The sequence below is a fragment of the Phalacrocorax carbo genome, chromosome 1 (assembly GCF_963921805.1).
Source record: "Phalacrocorax carbo chromosome 1, bPhaCar2.1, whole genome shotgun sequence".
Classification (NCBI taxonomy): domain Eukaryota; kingdom Metazoa; phylum Chordata; class Aves; order Suliformes; family Phalacrocoracidae; genus Phalacrocorax; species Phalacrocorax carbo.
The window spans coordinates 132765656-132784151 of NC_087513.1; the positions used below are offsets into that span (position 1 = coordinate 132765656).

Below are 18496 nucleotides of genomic sequence, written 5' to 3' on the forward strand. Positions count from 1 at the left end.
GTAAAGTTATCAGGGTTGCTTTCTCACAATAAATGTCTACATTTACAATTTACATTTACATTTAATACAATTCAGATTGTATTAAAGTTTCTGCTGTTCCTCTTCATAGATTAGAATAGCTTGATTTTTAAAAGTTATAGTAATTTTAAAGACTTTTCCAGTAAGCTGATGATTTAACTGTGGCAAGGATAACTCAACTCACTTTTTCCACATATTCAAAAACTAAGTACAATTTTCCTCTTCTTCTGAAGGCTTCCTTCAGCTCCACTATGTTCTCCTGTTTCAAAGTGCGAAGCATTTTAAGCTCTCGTAAAGTGGTTTCTTTGACTTCTTCATTTTCTAGAGCGCAAAGTAAAAATGACAGAGTAAATCTTATTAAAACCTAAACAAAAACCCCAAGTAATAAGTGTTATAAATCTTTATTTTGAACCCCAGATTAAATTCTCTGTTTCTAGATATTACAGAGGAAAAGGCTTATTATCCACTGTGGACTGACTCTGCTGCCTGGATGCTTCTGCTCAGTATGAGAGGTAACCGAGGACTGTGCTGTCATCATGCAACCCTCACAGACTTTGTGGCACTACCACCTATGTTTTCAGTGGAAGAAAAAGTCATAAGCAGCAAATAATTTGTATTTCTATCTTTTTCATTATGAAAAGCATTAATATGCTTAAAAAAATATGCATATATGTGCGCAGACACATCCTCCACCCCACAAATATGTCACACGCATGAAGGACTGGTAAGGTTAATACATCCTCAGCAGAAACACTGGATGCAAAGCTCATGTTTGAGCAATGTCTGAGAAATCTACCTGATTCTAAAATAATTTTATTCTCCAAAAGCCAGACTGAAGCACTGATCTGTAAGTCCTGTAAGTTTCCCCATGAGACTTTTAATGGAAATTGCAATGCAGACCAGTGTAGTGGCCACAGAGGGCAGCAGAGCAAGTATGGATTCAATGAAGCCTTGAATCTGATTCTGAGTCAAATTCAACTGTTGTTTTGACAATTTAGTTGTCTGAAAGTTGTTCAAGAAAGGAGGAGTGTTTTACTAGAGTTTTGTACACTTCTTATCATCATGGGGCCCTGAACTGACTGGGTTTTAGAGCATACTAATGTCAAGTAAACTAGATTATGTTAGGCTTTATTTTTAATTTAGTAAAATGAAATCCATTAACTTGGTAAATTTGCCCATGCACATGTAGAAGCAGGGTTCTTAATCTCTCAGAACTGTTATCCACAACAGAGGGATATTAAATGGATATATTGCATGACTTGAGAGCCAAATCACGTTTGTAGGTCATGTACCACAAAGACAGTCAGAGAGAGAATAAGAAGACAAAGGAAGAGAAATTGTTTTTCCAAGCAAGCAAAAGGCAAAAACAGGTTTGCAGGGGAGAGAGAATACACAGGTCATGCAAATGCATATAATCATCATCAGAAGAGAGAGAAGGAAAAAAAAAATATGAAGTGAAGCAGGAGGGAAGAGGAAATCAAAATACTATCATCACAAATGTTTTGATTAAAAAAATATATAATTTAGAGCAATTGAAATCATTTCATTTTAAAACTGAGTGCTCGGTGTTGGCTTGCATCAGCCTGATTACATAATTTCATCTATAACTAGACACTCTCTTTCCAGTGTATTTAGCATGCATATATCAAACAGCAAAAATTCAGTGGAACAAAAATGGCAATAGAAACAATTACAGTATATTCAGACTTGTAATGAACTACCATATTAACAAGACAGATGTGAAATGGGCTGAATCAAATCCGTCAAAAGAACTTCTGTCATATTTCCAGAAACTTGTAAACAACTAGCTACAACTCTAAAAAGCAGTCATCAGTCATGTAAACTGATATTACGTAATACTCTTGGAAAGCCAGACCTAATGGCAGTGTTACATTTTTTCTTTTCATTTTTTGGTAGACAGGCTAATATAATAATCCTGTTTAGGGCTTAATGCTGAGGTTCATTGCCTAGGTTCTGTACTAAATAGCCATATTGAGTCCCCAAAAGCAATTCTGAAGTACTTCAATGACCCAGTCAAGGTGATCACCACAATTAAATTATCTCCTACATTCTTTAACAGGGATTTAAAACAAATTTCTGAATAGCAGAGCTAAAAGATTCATCAAAATTACCCTTCAAGTGTCTGGCAAAATCAGTTGCAAAGCAAGAGTTTGCATTGCATAAAACAACAGACAAATCTGACTTTTGTGGGCGTAACTAACTGAAAATTATGGCCCTTGTAGCCAACCACACCTCCATGGCCACCAGCAATTCTGTAAGAATAACAAAAAAGAAAAGTTTGCTAAAATAAAGTTGCTGCTGTTTCTTTAAACCACATTGTTAGCTTTCAGCTAAAGCCTTGGTATATGGCAAATCATAGCAGTGACGCCTCAGACTGGGGTGACTCCTCTTATTGCTTTATACTTGGCCTCTCCTTCTGTTTGTCCTAGTCCATTAGGGATTGGGGCTAGCTCCTGGTGTACGCAAGGTAGACAGGTTGCTCTTGTGGTTGATTGCTAGTTTTGCCTATGATAGGATTCACTGTCCCCCAACAAATGCAGGTCAGAGACCCAGTCTTGCTTTATATAGATCCTTGGTTTTATTACTGCTGGGTGAGGAATAGGTGTGTGCCGCACTGGCAATAATTTCCATGTGCCCTGCCTTCTGCTGTCCACTTTGCCAGCAACAGAAAGCCTTGCAGGAGTCTGCTCTTCCCTCTTCCTCCCCAGCAAACTCACCAGAGTACACAGAGGCTGCTGTGAGGGGGCAAAAAGCAAGTTTCCTGTGGAGTGTGGAGCCTGCTGAGGGGAGGGCAGAGCTGCTGCCTCACCGCCCAGCTCCCTCAACTCCTCCCATGGATCCCCAAGAACTCCCAGATCCCTCTTCCACCACTGACCTTCTCAGTGACTTCTCTCAATCTGCTCCATTTACCCCTTCAAGCCCCCCTAACATTTAGAACCCCTCCACACATGACAGGTGATAAAGCCCAAAGGATCTTGAAGCTGCTCCTACAAGGGGATTTTTTGCCATTTTCTGATCACAACCAGTTTCCAAGTGATAGATCTTTCTACCATATGGCACCACAATCTGAGCCTTATTAAGATAGATGCACCAAGAAAGAAAGGTAGTTATCTAGTTGGAGTGTATAATGCAGTCCCTGAGCAGGCACGACAGATCAAGTGCCTTGAATATTCACAGAGCTAATAAATCATTATCATTTTTAAATCATGTCTTGATATATCAGACTACTTATTTTAACTGGAGAGATATTAACAATGAAGTTATTGACATGAAACATTATTCAGCAGAAAAGGTTACCTTCACTGTCTTTGAATTTCTTGATAGCCACAATTTCATGTGTCTCCTGTAAAACAAAGGCAAAGAAAGGGAAATGAGCAAGTTCTGTTTTCTTTTGGAGTTTATTTCCCCCCCCCCCCCCCCCCGAGTATCAGACAAATAAAAAAAACAGCCAGAAAAGTTTCACAATGCAAAACAAGATTAATTAAATATCTGGTTAATTCCTCAGTGACCAGGCCAAATGCAATACAAAACCACACATAGCAAATACATCACAATTAGGAACCCCAGTATGAAAAAACAAAGTCAAGTGCCAAAAACTCATATTTAAATACCTTGTACCAGGTATCAATTACATTTTCAGAAGAGTTGTTCCTGCGACTCTTGTTGGTTAGTTATTCTGAAACTCCAACAATCTTTTATCTCACCAAAGTATGAGTGTGGGTGCTTATCGCTGTGAGCTGAAATGAAAATACTGTCCTAGTATGTGGGTAAGGCTTACAATGAGACCTTGTAATTTTGTTTGCCAAAAGCTTTTGGGTTTCAAAGTTCAAATATCCACAAAGAACACAATGTTAAGAAAGTAAATTCTCTGTGCCTCCTTAAAAAAAATTGTCATCTATCTAAAACCAGAATCACTAATTGCATTTGAAAGTGTTAATCTGTGCTAACTTTATGTTCATAGGAGATGACACCTTAATGCCTGCCTGCCTTTGTATTCCTCTGGTATTCTCTATTCTCACCAAACCTGCTCATAATAGGTCATGTTCTCTTAAATGAACATGTTTCTTGTCATGTGCACGGGAATGCATTTAGCGCATGGCCAAAATGTCGCCAACATGACATGACTAGTGCAGGTCTGTTCATAAAATGATGAAGCACCTGAATTTTAGTAACATGATGGGAAAGGAGCTTTAAGATCAGAGTAAGTGCATGTGAGCAGACGTGCAGTAGGCTACCTGAGTTATTTGATGAGATAGATCTAGCTTACATGCCTTTTCCAAACTTCACAGTTTGGAAATATCCCACTATTAATAACATACAAAGGCTGGACTGGAGAAAAGCAATAAAAAAATGAAGCCCTTGTGGAACACCTAAAGACACATGCATAACCAAGTATTAAATAACACAAATGTCTATTCTGTTTTTCACTTCAAACCATCACAATGCATGAGCCTGTAAAACACTTGATCCCATTTAAAATAAAAACACCTGGAAAGACTACTGTAGACAGTGAATAATACTTTTTAAGGCCTTTAAACGAAAATCAGTACTACTATGAATAAAAAGCTGGAAAGTATTATAATGTAGGGCAAACTTCACCAGGCTGAGAACCTTGTGGTTTGTCCAAAACAAACATGAGAATATTTACGTGTGTGTGTGTGTGTGTGTACAATTTGCACGTTTTTAGTAAAAAAAAAAATTCCTTTTATCATCACTCATAACTTCCATCTGAAAAACTGGGAACATTATGTTGTGTATTGTGTTAACTGACCAAACTATATCTACCCCTCTCTGAAGGTTAGTTCAGTAGAAGCGGCACATGCTGCTAGCTCTTAGAGGGGACTTGCGTTGCTCTTCTGCTACTGAAACCTACCCTTCATACACACTGTTCTAATACGAAGGCTGATAACTTTACATAAATTCAGCTGAGACACTACAAAGGTCCAAGCACTACCCTTTGCTCTGCCAATTTTACAGAACAGAAAAGAGAGGGATGTCAAAGCTGAAGAGATAATACACATTTCGGGTTCAGAGTGATTGTGAAAGGCTTGTCAATAGCTTTTATGTCAAATATAGTTCCTACATATTTTTGTTTTGGGAAGCTTATAAACTGGATAGGTCTAAACTAAACTGAACAGACTACTAATTATATTGTTACTACTAAGTTATAGTATTGTTATATTTACTAACTATAATAATAACAGCAATAGTTACTAGCAGTATGAAGAAACACTGCTAAGAGAGCAAGTACATTTAGCTTACTGTTAGGTGTTTTGGCTAATTAAGCCTCAAAGGTTTTTCAGAAAAGGAACACCATAATTGCTCTTAAAAGTCAGTCAGTCAGTCAGCCTCTGCTGACTGTAACATGCCTATGTTTAGATAGCGTGCATGCACCACTTTGCAGATGAGCCAAATTTATCCATTAGTATTACATTCCTATTTCACATGAAGGAAAAGGAAAATCCATAGATGTTTCAGCAACCTTCGAAAGGCTGTATTTTTATTCTCAAAGTAATGGCGAAGTACACTGAAAGAAATGTAGGAGTTAAAAGCTCTTGCCTCACACAGAAGGCAATTCTGCACCATTCAAGAAAGCTAGTCCATGTAGCTTCTCTGCCATATGCTGCTATCCCTGATGTGTACAGTGAATGTGATTATTTTGGAAATTAAGTTTTAAAAGCTCTTGGGTCACAGTCTTGCAAAGACTTATGTAAGGTATGCTATTAAACGCCCTGTAGGATTTTGACTGCTCACTGCATTTAAAGCACCAGTGTCTCTCTGAAGAACAGGAACATAAAGACTTTAGCATAGAATCACAGAATCATAGAATGTCCCGAGTTGGAAAGGACCCGCAAGGATCACCGAGTCCAACTCCTGTCCCTGCACAGGACAGCCCCAAATTCACACCACGTGTCTGAGGGTGTTGTCCAAGTGCTTCTTGATTATTGTCAGGCTTGGTGCCATGACTGCCTCCCTGGGGAGCCTGTTCCAGTGCTCCACCACCCTCTGGGTGAAGAACCTTTTCCTAATACCCAACCTAACCCTCCCCTGGCCCATCTTCCTGCCATTCCCTCTGGTGACCAATGACAGGACTCGAGAGAAGAGATCAGCGCCTGCCCCTCCTCCTCCCCTTGTGAGGAAGCTGTAGACCACGATCAGGTCTCCCCTCAGTCTTCTCTTCTCCAGGCTGAACAAACCAAGTGACTTCCGCCGCTCCTCATAGGGCTTCCCCTCCAAACCCTTCACCAACTTTGTGGCCCTTCTCTGGACGCTCTCTAGTAGCTTTGTATCCTTAATGTTCTGTGGCGCCCAAAACTGCACATAGTACTTGAGGTGAGACCAGACTAGTGCAAAGTGGAGCGGGACAATCACCTCCCTCAACCGGCTGCAATGCAGTGCTTGATGCACCCCAGGACACGGTCGGCCCTCTGCTGCCAGGGCACATTGTGGGATCATGTTCGACTTGCCGTCAATCAGAACCCCCAGGTCCCTCTCTGCGGAGCTGCTCTCCAGCCTCTCGTTTCCCAGTCTGTCTGTACATCCAGCGTTGCTGTGCCTCAGGTGCAGAATCCAGCACTTGCCCTTATTAAACTCCATATGGTTGGCGATTGCCCAGCTCTCTAATTTGTCTAGATCACTCTGCAGGGCCTCTCTGCCCTCGAGAGCGTCAACAGCTCCTCCCAGCTTCGTGTTTTCAGCAAACTTAATTAGTATTCCTTACAGTCCTGCATCCAAGTCACTTATGAAGGCATTAAAGAGTACTGGCCCTAAGATGGATCCCTGAGGAATCCCACTAGTGACTGGCCAACTTAGCAACACACATATGGAAGAAAAAGTTATCCAAACAATTCTAAATACTATAACATTTAAGAAATTTTAATTTGAAAAGCTTTATCACTTGTATTATTTCATTAAACTAATTAATGTTGCCAAAATTAAGCAATCAAGAAATTACGCATAACGTATTCCGCACCTTGAAAAAAATCCCCAACAAATAACATATTTAAACAACTTGAAGTGAAACAACACCAAAATCCAACTAGACAGTAAGTGCTTTGAGGAGTTGCGCTAGTAACTTTTTGTCCCTCCTTAGGGAGGGACATTCTTGTGTAGGTTTCTTGGAGGACCTCATCCTACCTAATGGCATCCTCTAAGAATCAGCTACCGGTGAAGCAGTCAATCCAAAGCTAAAAGGGATACAGGGACACTGAAGATTACTGTGCACAGATTTTTAAATAAAATGCACCTGTTTGTCAAAAAATCTGTAACTTGCCTATGATGTGGAACACCTCCAAAACTGTAGGGTTTGGGAGTGCTCCAGCAGGCAATACAGAAAATTGAAGCTGAGTGCACGTTTCCCATTTCTCGGTCGAGTATTCTAAACCAACTAAATAGTTTCTATGAGGTGATGTAAAAAATAGTAGCTCCTCATTGATCATGTTTTAAACTAGTTTCCAAAGGAAGAATCCATCTCAAACACCCTGTTTGTCTGTCTCTCTGTTTGCCATCACCACTAGTAATTTTGAACTAGATGTCCAGTTTTAACCAAATTTTACAGAGGAATATGAGTTTTAAAGACAGAAAATCTCAAAAGAAAAAAAAAATCTCAAATTTGTCAGCCATATATAGAATACCCTTCCTTGGGGGAAGAAAGGAATAAGAACTCAATCTCCTGTACATTGTATGATGTTGCAGACAAGTAGCATATGTAGACTCTGCAACGAACTAACATGCATAGCTTTTGATCAGCCATTGTACATGACTCTCATTTACACTAACTAATACAGAATGAGATTAGAAAACATAGAGTACATTTTGTATATGGACCAATTCAGCAAGCATATAGAAGGGATGGTAAGAGTATGCTGCCTGGATTAGGAGACAGATGGTAGCGCTCTCAGATGATGCAGGCCCAACCTGAAGCTTCAAACAAGGACTGACACGCACGTGGTGCAAAGCAAACAAACAGCACCTCGCTAAGCCCTGAGAAGATGGACAGAATTGAGGATATGAAGAAAAGAAGAGCTTTGAGCAAAGAGGGAATTCAACAGTGAAAATGCAGATTCCTGTGGGAATCTGAAAGGTTCTTTACAGATCAAATTTAGACTATGTTACTTAAATCTTTACTTATAAGTCCTTTTGGAGATCTGAGCTCTTTTGTGGATCTAGTTCTCTGCTCCTCAAAAACAAGCCAAATTGCAATTCTCCAAAATAAAACTGTCATTCTCTAAAATATCTATTTTTTGCATTTCAAAAGGTTTTTTTCAAGACTGTACTCTGAAACAGAGCAGTAATATTCAGTCTGATTGCAAAACCCTCGTCAGACAATAGCTTAGTATCCGACTCCTAGCACTGAAAATTCTCACATCCAACTAATATACTGTCTACATAGATAAGCTGTTACTAGCTGATTCAGTGTTAGAGACTTCAATGAATATCACAGAAAGAAAATACTCAGGTATCCTAAATATTCTGTGCTCTTTATGAAACACAGAACACCCCTTCTGATCTCTACTACTAGTTTATATAATGAAGTATAAAAATTTTAGTTCACTTAGCTGTAGTTTTACCTCACTCAACTACATTTATTACTAAGCATCTCATTATCTTGCTCTACTAAAAAATTCTGGCCTCAATATTTCACTTTACATTCTGAGGCAACAGCAAATTTGCAAATGCACGAATCAAATCTCTGTTAGCATTGGCACGACCTCTGCTTACTGAGCACATATATTATAAACATTCTATGTTATAAAACTATAAGAAAAGCACTGTTTTACAGTTAAGTATGCAATAACAGATAAATGTTACTGAAAAGACTTTGCGTAAAAGTTAAGGATGTACACAAACTCATTATTCAGATTCCATGATTACAGGTGTCTAAAATTGGGCAAAATCTCTTTCCCATGTACAACTCTGCTAATACCATTTAATGAGGGTAAGACAAAAAATTCTACATCTGGGTCTGTTTATTTGCTTTAATATAGAGGAGGAAGGAGATACCTGTTCACAAGAAAAGGATATCTCCAGTCCTGGAGATGGGAATGACTCCATGCTAGGGCCCAATCCTCTGCTTTACCTAAAAATACACATGGGAATTGCTTCTGTGGAAAACATGGGATTTACTGTCTGTCCACTCAGCCACAGATGAGAGATGATTATCCTTATGGGAGCTGAGCAGTTCCAACAGCTCTTCTGCTAGGTACACAAAAAGATTCTTGAAAAATAGTTAAGATTATGTCCCTCAGAATGTTACATCATTAAGCTATCATTTTACTGCCTCACTGTATACAATTACAAGAATTTCTCAAGCATGGAATTTTTTAAGCAAATGAAAGAACAAATGTTTATAAAAATCAACCAACATGAGTCAAGATAGTGACAGTCAAATACTGAGCAAGAGCCGTGGAGAAGCAGCATGTTGCTGCCTTTACTCAGGCAGTGCTGCTCCAGCAATATCTAGTACATCACACCAGGGTTTTATGCTGATATATCAAGTGGCATATTAAGATATGATGTTGCATGTTATATGATTGGCTCACGTGTTCCATCTGTACAAGGCTATAAGGCCCAAACAGAAATGCATACTTAACTTCTGCTAGAAAAAGTTAAAGGAATCTCACTCTCTACTCACAGATAATATTTACATTTTATAAAAATAATTCAGAAGCAAGCAAGCAACTGTGATTTGATCCTCACCAATGTATAATTATACTCACAGGATTTAATTTGCCACAAAGACACATATTTTAAAAAGTCAACAATATTGACACAAACATATCCTATGGCTAACATCTCTTCTGAACAAAGTACGGTTTTACTTTGACTTGCATAGCATTATTATTTTCTTCAACATTTAAGTATTTAGAATAGAACTTTTGGTAATCTTGACTCTAGCAAAAATCACTGAATATTAAGCAATCACGAGCGAGACAACAGAAGCCCATGAAACCTTTACAAGACAGTAAAGCATTTATTTTTCATGAGTCACTTAAAATGAAACCTTAAAAAAACCCAGCAAATTAATTTTTCAAAGTTATTCTCAAAACAAGAACATAAAATATTAACATTTTAGTCAGTATCAATCAACGTATCATAAAAGTAACGTATGCCATCATAGAAGTCTTTAAACTTCGGCCAAGCTACCTCGCAATGCAAGTTCTGAGACGTAACAGGCATCGTTACCTGCATGTAAATCAGGTCATTAAGACATTGTCCAGACACTGTCCTGACTCCATTTGCTTTCTGCCTTAAAACACTGCTACCTTTGGACAGCACTATCAGATCAGAACACAATTTCCTGTCTTCTCAAGACTTCTAACATTAGGTCCTCGCAGTTTTGCAACATTACTTTCAAAATCTAGTGGAGTATCTTAGAATATTCTCTGAAGAAAAAAGAGTGTGCAAGATGATGGATTCAATTTATTTTTTCAAGCAGTTTGACATTGGGAAGTATAAGGCATAGCACTGCATATTCTTGTACACCTAAAATACTTTGGAGAATTTCCCTCAAGAGGTATTTCTCTATTTTAGTCTTACATTTCTCCCTTGAGAAAATTGTAATTCTCCTATTTTTCAGTTTAAAAACCCCACACTTGGTTTACCTATGACATATCACTCTTATCATAGGAGAACTTTCAGGAAATTACTTCCTAATCCAAAAGCCCTATTCAATTTTAGGGAGACAGAGCTTCTGCAAAATAATGACAGAACAGTAGGTCTGGGTTACCACAATGCCTTTATTTACTGGAAAATTGATAAGAAGTTTTCCAACACATACATGTTACAGTTTACTTAAGAAGCATCATCTAGAATGAATTACCACAAATCAATTTTGAAAGCAAAATATTATTTACTAACCAACTAAGAGCAGGAGAAGACTCTTGATGGGACAAAGATTTATGTACTTCCCATGCCCATTTTAAAGAAGATTGTCACACTGTGTCCTAGCCGAGGAAGAACAAAAGGAGGACTAAAGAATACTTAAACCACTCTGGACCTGCTAGAAGATTTCCAAAGGGGTGCAGCTATAAAAGCTCAGCTATTCCACTGGGTGACGCATAAGAAAAGGATGAATCCTGCAGCTACCAGGTTGTCAGGAAACTACCAGTAAGTATGTGCAATGATGAAACGAGACTATTTAAAAAAATACAAGCAGATTGAAACTGTTTCTCCAATTTTTTTGTCTTTCATAAACACAACTGTTATGTCTGTTTAGATCTTACGAGTAAATGCATGCATAACCAATTTTACTCATCTGGTTTACATCAAGAGTAATTTAAGGGAATCATAAACTGCAAGCATTTCTCACCCAAGCATTGGACAAATCTGTAAGCCAAGTGCGTGGCCCATCTGTATCCACAGGCTCACAGATTGGGGTTCCCCTTTGAACTGCCCCAGCCCCCATGGAAGGCTTGAGAGACACCAAAGGGTCCCTCCTTCCCTCGTGACAGAGGCTCTCCAGACTGCAGTAAGTTTACAGGCTTGCAGGATGGTTGGGGCTGGAAGGCACCTCTCAACCAATCTTGAATGTCCCCATCCCTGGGGATATTCTGAATATCCGTGGAGATACTCAAAATTCACCAGGACAAGATTTGGAGAAGCCTGCTGTAGCTGACTCTGCTTTGAGCAGCTATTAGGAGGCACACCTGAATCCCAAGAGGACTGTGTTACAATGTCTGCATTTTATATTCTTCAAAAACTTGAATTCTACCAATTTATGGGGTTTTCCTCCTCTACGTTCCACAAAAGTTACAAAGACCAACCTTAGCCTTGCAGGCTAGTCCCCACCACTTTCATTTAAGATCAGCAGAGGTGCACAGAGTGATTCAGAGCAGGACTCAAGTTAAGGTGCCTTCAGTCACCTCTGCATAAACAAAGGAAGCAACTTCCCTAGACTCCCAATAAGCCTAGGGCAGCTGATCCCTCTAGACTGAAGCTGGCTCTGTGCAAGTCCTCCCTGCATCCTCTTTTACATCATGCTGAATGCTGGCTTTTCTTAAACATCGGGAATTAGCAGCTTCTTTAACCCACGGTTATAATGTTAGCATTTGAACAGTCCTACAACCCTAAAATACTACCCTGAGAACAACACTTGAAGGAAGTGAACCTACTCAGTATTTTCTATTAACCACTGGGCTGATGATAGTGGTTAGCATTGAAAATGTCGTTCCAAATGGGTTTTTCGTATTTACTTACAGTTTTCTCGAAGCAAAAAAAAAAAAAAAAATGTATTCCCAAAGAATCTGTACAATAGTGTAATGAAAAGGATCTGGAATAAAAAGCAGCCTTTAAATACTATAAATGAAGCTATACTGGCATTTGACAGTAAACTAATATTACTGTAGCAATTTTTTTTTATAATCTGGCCTTCATTTCATCCTATTTTAGCACTATTGTAACACTAATCTATATAATTTTACAGTTTGACAGTATTGTTTAACCCCAAAACAGAACCCAAAATCAGTAAATAGCTATGATTTTTTTCAGATTCTGATAAGTCAATAGTTATTTCAGTTTCATACCTCAATCCTTTTCCTGCTCAACTTGCTATTTTTTGCCTCAGTCTAGAAATTGTGAAAATCTAAGGAATAAAAATAAAGATATTTATAAATAGCATAATACTGCATTGGGCAGATACCAGTATTATTTAATGACTCCTTTAGTAAAATCTTGTCACTTGGAATACAAGTAATAAAGCAAAAAAGCAGGAAGGCAACATGTATTACCTTTACAGCTTCTTTTAAGATATTGCTGATTTTTGTAATTACATTGTATTTATTAATTCTTCATAATTACTCTAATGTAATGCTCCTTCCCTGGACACCTCATAACTCAAGAGTAGGTAGAACTTATCAGAAAATACTTCTTTGTTTTCTTTTGCTGTGGTTTTTCGTTTGTTATTTTTTTAAAACATGCATGAACATCAAAATCTTCAATGTTGTTCCAACTTTGAGCATCAAAACACTCTCAGTGTGATTGGCTAAATTTCAAGCTTTAATTCTGAAATCTTTACTTCTGCAACTGATAGAATCTATTTTTTATCTGGTACTTTCACTTTTTAAAGTTCTGCCTTTTTTCTTAACAACAACCTGACAGGCCTTTTTTTATTCTGTAAAACAAGACCTACTATGAACCAAAGGCAGACTTGTCAAACAGGTTCCTGAGGCCAAAACTCTAGGTGGAATTCAGTTTCAGATTAATACATCTAAATTCAGATACCTGTATGTGAGTTGGTTGTTCAAGTTTCTACTACAACAAGCAGAGCCAGAGAGCTCTAAGTTGACTAGTCACTTGAGGCATGATTCAGTAGGCTAAACACAGGCATCTAGTAGCATTTAAGATTCCCTAGGTATCTACAGCACTCACGTGGTATTGGCAGAAATGACAGCAAATTTAGATAGAGATGTACACCTCCTAGAGAGGAAGCTAGAGGTGGAGGCATAACATCCCAGGTATTGCCAACAGCAGCAGGCTTAGGCAACTAAAGCGCATTGTTTATCACCAAAGAAGTAGGAATTGAATTTCTCTCTATTCCTTGACTAGATTTTCATTGACTATATTGGGAATTTAGACACTTGTACACATGTATACATATATACCTAAATTTGTATCCTTATTATGTCACCTTTCCAGGTCTAGCAGCACATGAAAAGAAAAATCAAATCAAAGCATATATTCAGCTTACACATGTATGGAAATGCATGAAAACCACATTTGGATTTTCCATTCGCATGTAAAATCAGTTGGAGTGGTTTGTTGGGGTTTTTTTTGTTGTTGTTGTTTCTTTCTTTTAATTAAAAAAAAATATGTTGGTTTCTTCTGTTTTTATCAAGTACCTCCCCCAGTCTCCACAACCTTCCAGAGACAATCAAGAGCTGTCCTGCTGCAATGACTCAGTACCTTTGGATGCTCCCTGCCTCGTCCCATTAAACTGTATGGGCCGATTTCTCTTGTGTAATTCCCAACTCAATCCTCACCCACTACTGGCAATTCATCATCTTCCTCTACCCTTTCACTAAGCACAGAGACCTGTGAGACTTCGCTGATGAAAACCAAGGCAAAGGCGGCACTGAGCACCCTGACTTTGTCTGGCTCTTCTGTCACTAAATTGCCTGCCCTGCTCAGCAATGGGCCCACACTTCTTTGTTCAGCCTTTCACTTCTGAAGTATCAGTGGAAGCCCTTCTTGCTGTCCTTGCAAGTCTCAACTCCAGCTGAGCTCTGGCTTTCCCGATAGCACCAACATCTACCCCAGCAACGTTTCTAAATTCCTCCTTTGCAGTCTGTGTGTGCTTCCACTTCCTCTATACTGCTTTTTTGCATTGGAGGTCCATCATGAAGCCCCTGTTTAGCCAAGTCAGTCTGAGAAGTCTACTTGCTTTCCTAACCACTGAGATGGTCCATTCTTATGGTTAGAGGATGTTGTTCTTAAAGGACTGCCAGCTTTCCCTTGCCTTTTAGAGCTGCCTCCCATGAGCTTCCCACCTACCAATTTCTTGAATACTCTCTGTTCGAGGTCTGTACTCTGTCTGTTACTTTTTCCCCCTCAATGTACTCATGATCTTGCACTCCACTATTTCATGGCCATTGTAGCCAATTATTACAAGAATCTGGCTGGCCCTTCTAGCACCTATATCAAGAAATTTTTGCTGACATCCTCCATCAATCTCTGGTATCACTTACACTGCACCACATTGCCCTTCCAGCAGATGCCAGGGAAGTTAAAAGTCTCCCATGAAAAAAGGTCTGTGATTCAGAAACTTCATTAGCTGTTTAAAGAAGGCTTTGTCCACTTTTTCACCCTGATCAGGTAGTCTGCAACGAAGTCCCAATACAGAGCCACAGTTTCTGGTCTCACTTCTAATCCTGAACCACAAGCTCTCAACTGCATTGTCATCCACCCCAGAAAAGGCCTCCATATATCTGAAACACTCCTTCGCACAAAGGGAAACCTCACCCCTCTTTGTCTTTTGATCCCATCATTCCTGAAGTGCTTGCATCCATCCATCACAAAGCTCCAGTATTAATTTTATTTGAATAATTTTAAAATACTAAGTAAATTTTCATTTTGGAATGCAAGCTAGAATAGGATTTCCCAAGCTTAGTTTGCTCAGTTTACCATTATCTTAGCAAGGAAAATTGTCTATCTTGGTGCTGAAGGAAAAAAAAAAAATAAAAATAGTAGCAGCTGCTGTCATTTCCATGCTGCAGACTTACATATGAGGTTTGCCCTAGCTTTAACTTTCCCTCTTGTGTGCAAATAGCAGCAAGAACTCCTCTGTATTCGGGAGCGGGCCTTAAACTACCAAAGGTGGTCATCATCTATTCAGGTAACAAACAGCCATTTCAGATCTGCTGTGGAGCAGAAGCAAGAGCCATAGCTGAGGTTACTTTTGGTTTTAATACATTAATTTGGAAAAGAGTATATAGTAGTAGTGATAAACTTCCTGCGTCTGGGGGAAAGACCAAGCTACAATTTTGTTCCTGTCTAGAATCCCAAAGACCAGAAGTTTTATATTTAGTGCTTCCAATTCTTAAAATGTTTTAAGCTGAAGACTTTTTCCCCCTGCCCATTTTGGGCACACAAAATAGTGTAACACTGTTTTGTCCACAGAGTTCCATAGGTAAAAGGTGTTACTGAATGTAACACCTGGTTAATCTGGTCTCAGCTCGTTGGTAAGTTTGGCTATGGAACATTTCACAGATGTCTACATTAACCCTAAGAGTCTACCATTCCCTGTCCTCTCTATCATACAGTATCTCCTTTCTCCTCAAGTAGGACTAAGGCTCACAAACATCCCTTTCACCTCTTTTGGATCTTTAGTGATAATATTTTTGTGTTGTTCTCTAGCAAAAGGATGATAAAATTGAACAGGAAATGTCACCTTATTTTCTAGCCTCGGTTTGTTGGCTACTTCTTCCATTAGACACCACTATTATGGACAGAAACTAATTCCGCACACACACACCCCGCCCAAGGATTTTGTGGCATTTACAAAAAGACATCTTTTTGCTCTCTAGGTTCCTCCCCCCACCAAATCAAGAGATATTTTTGCTGATGTTATGCTCTTTTCAAAGCAAAAATCTGGGGTAATCTTATAACAGGGAAAGCTCTATAAGTGCAAGTTGTTACTGTTTTCTTGTCCTAATTTTTAAAATTGTTTTAGCCTAATAGATCAGAATAATTTTTCCTGACATTTTATTGATGAGTGCTCCTCACATCTGGCTCTTTCCCTATCAGCCTGATGGATGCTCTACAGAACTGTAAAATCAATGCTCTTCCCTACTTCCCTTTCAATTTAGCTACTTTTTAAAAAATATTTTTCAAGTCTGTATATGGGTCTGTATGCATTTCAGTGGACACCATTTCTTCTCAAAGTTTCTACATTCAGGTTTGCAGAGAAAGAAAGGCTTTTCTTCTCTAGGATTACACAGACAGTACATTCTTTGGATAATAAGAGAAAAATTCTTGTCTCTTAAGAAAACTGCCATTTTGCTCTGCCAAGCATTTAAAAATGCATTCCTTTTAGAGATTTTTCTCCTCTTTATAGGATAGCATTAAGGAATAAAATTAAATCCAAACTGCTTAAAAAAAAAAGACAGCAGGGAAGATTCATACCTCACACATACGGGTTTTATAGATAGCTGTTGCAGAGGTCAGAGGAACAGGAGGGCTGCCTCTACACAAGTTGCATGGTAATTTAGTTAACGAGAAGCAGAATGTACATGAGAAAATAAAGGAATCTGCACCCAAGGAAGGCTTCTGTTACTACTAATAGATGAAGAAGAAATGGCAGCTAAGTATTCATAAAAATAACATTTCTACAGAAGAAATCTCAGTTTTGGAGCTAAATTGAAAAAAAGAGTCTGTGGACTTATTTCAGACAGTTTCTGCAGCATCCAAAGACTCATGACTAGATTGGTATATTTTCTCTTGTATCTCAAAAAGGAGAAAAAAATCTAAACGTCACACAAGTTCCAGGAAAATTAAAAAAAACTACTCCAACAAAATCTGTCCCTACTGATAGGACTATCTGACATATCCTACTTTTAAATCTTGCACTCACACATGCACTTTTGAGCCAGGAATAAAAAAATATCATACAGAATTTAGCTTCACTGTGACAGTTTGCCTAAACATGACAAATGAATATTTCTTGGAAAAAGGGGAAGGAAAACGGTGTCTTGATCTCACCAAGTTTATTGTGCTGAACACTGGAAACAATTTGTGGGGAGAGGGAATAAAAAAGTGCAGAAGGAAGAGCTGAGGGCCAGGGAAGACATAGGCTAAAGGCACTAGGAAAAGAAGGCAGACAAACGCAGGCTGAAAACAGACTGGAAGAGAGAATTGGGATAAGGCACCTGGCACCAGAAGTTAGTATTAAAAGTAGAATAACAAATAAGCAAATGAACCTGTGAACATCTAAAGTTTTACTGGAACCCAATTTTACTGAAGACAGAGGAATGGTGAGAATTCAGAAATAGCTGCAAACCCACTAAAACCACAGATGAGTCTCATTCCACAGCATTCTGGTACGCATGGGGGATGAAGGCAACAGGTTACTAGCTACACCATCTCAAATACTAGAGGCTGACAGCTGTGTGACAACTGCGTGGGTATCCATATGGTGTTACATGATGAATTTTGTATTTGAGAAGTCTAGAAAATTACATGCAAAAAAGGAAGTTTATCACAGCGTATCTAAGCAAAGCAGTATTTGAGGCGAAAAGGTAGCATTCTTTTATTAGTACTGGTGCATGCAAAAGAAACTGAAGCCCTTTTCCAGGTCTGAAATAGAAACAGCAATCTCCAAAGCTAAATTTAAACTCAGAACAAGTATATTCTGTGTTTAAAAAGACTCAATAAATCTACAGAAAACCTCAAATATTTCCTAAGGTAGAGTCCACCTCATTTAGCTTTAGCCAGCTAAGAGTTACGTATCCAATGTGCGTTGTCAAGGCTTTCCCCACAGCTAGTAAAAGCAGGGGAGGGAGAGAGGATCCAGCCAGAAGGTTACTGATTTTAATCATTTCCAGATGGTAAGAATTGCTTTTTGCATGTTGGACAATCGCAATTTATATAAAATAGGGAGATTGGTTACGCAAGACCTACGCACTGAAGCGGTGAGTGAGATTAATTCCACCCGAGTTACTTGACTTTGCAACCCTTCTGCCTGTATGTTATATTTTTTCATGCACACACAAACTTACATGCATGTGTGTTTTTAAGGTACTTTTCAGAAATAGCAATGAACAGTAGTAACTTCAGAGATGTTACCTCCTCTGTATCAGTATTGAGTTCCATTGCTACATAAATATCATCCCAGTCTACTGGATTGTATTTAATACACAAGCTAGAAACACAAATAAAGTATTCCCAACTGTGCTACTGAAGTAAGAACATCTCCTTTGCCAACGTAACTGTGCAGCGTCAATTCTCACATCCCACAAAGCAA

The 18496-nt window shown here is 38.7% G+C and overlaps 1 protein-coding gene across 4 annotated transcripts in view; it reads right to left on the minus strand.

Moving 5' to 3' along the window:
- CDKL5 (cyclin dependent kinase like 5) overlaps positions 1-18496 on the minus strand; it is a 142221-nt gene that overhangs the window by 54391 nt on the left and 69334 nt on the right. For all 4 annotated transcript variants that reach the window (XM_064474700.1, XM_064474684.1, XM_064474693.1 and 1 more), the window contains exons 4-5: positions 3337-3382; positions 203-339 (exon numbers count right to left, since the gene is read on the minus strand). In XM_064474700.1, coding sequence (XP_064330770.1) covers positions 203-339; positions 3337-3382 — 183 coding nt within the window. The remainder of the gene's footprint in view (positions 1-202; positions 340-3336; positions 3383-18496) is intronic.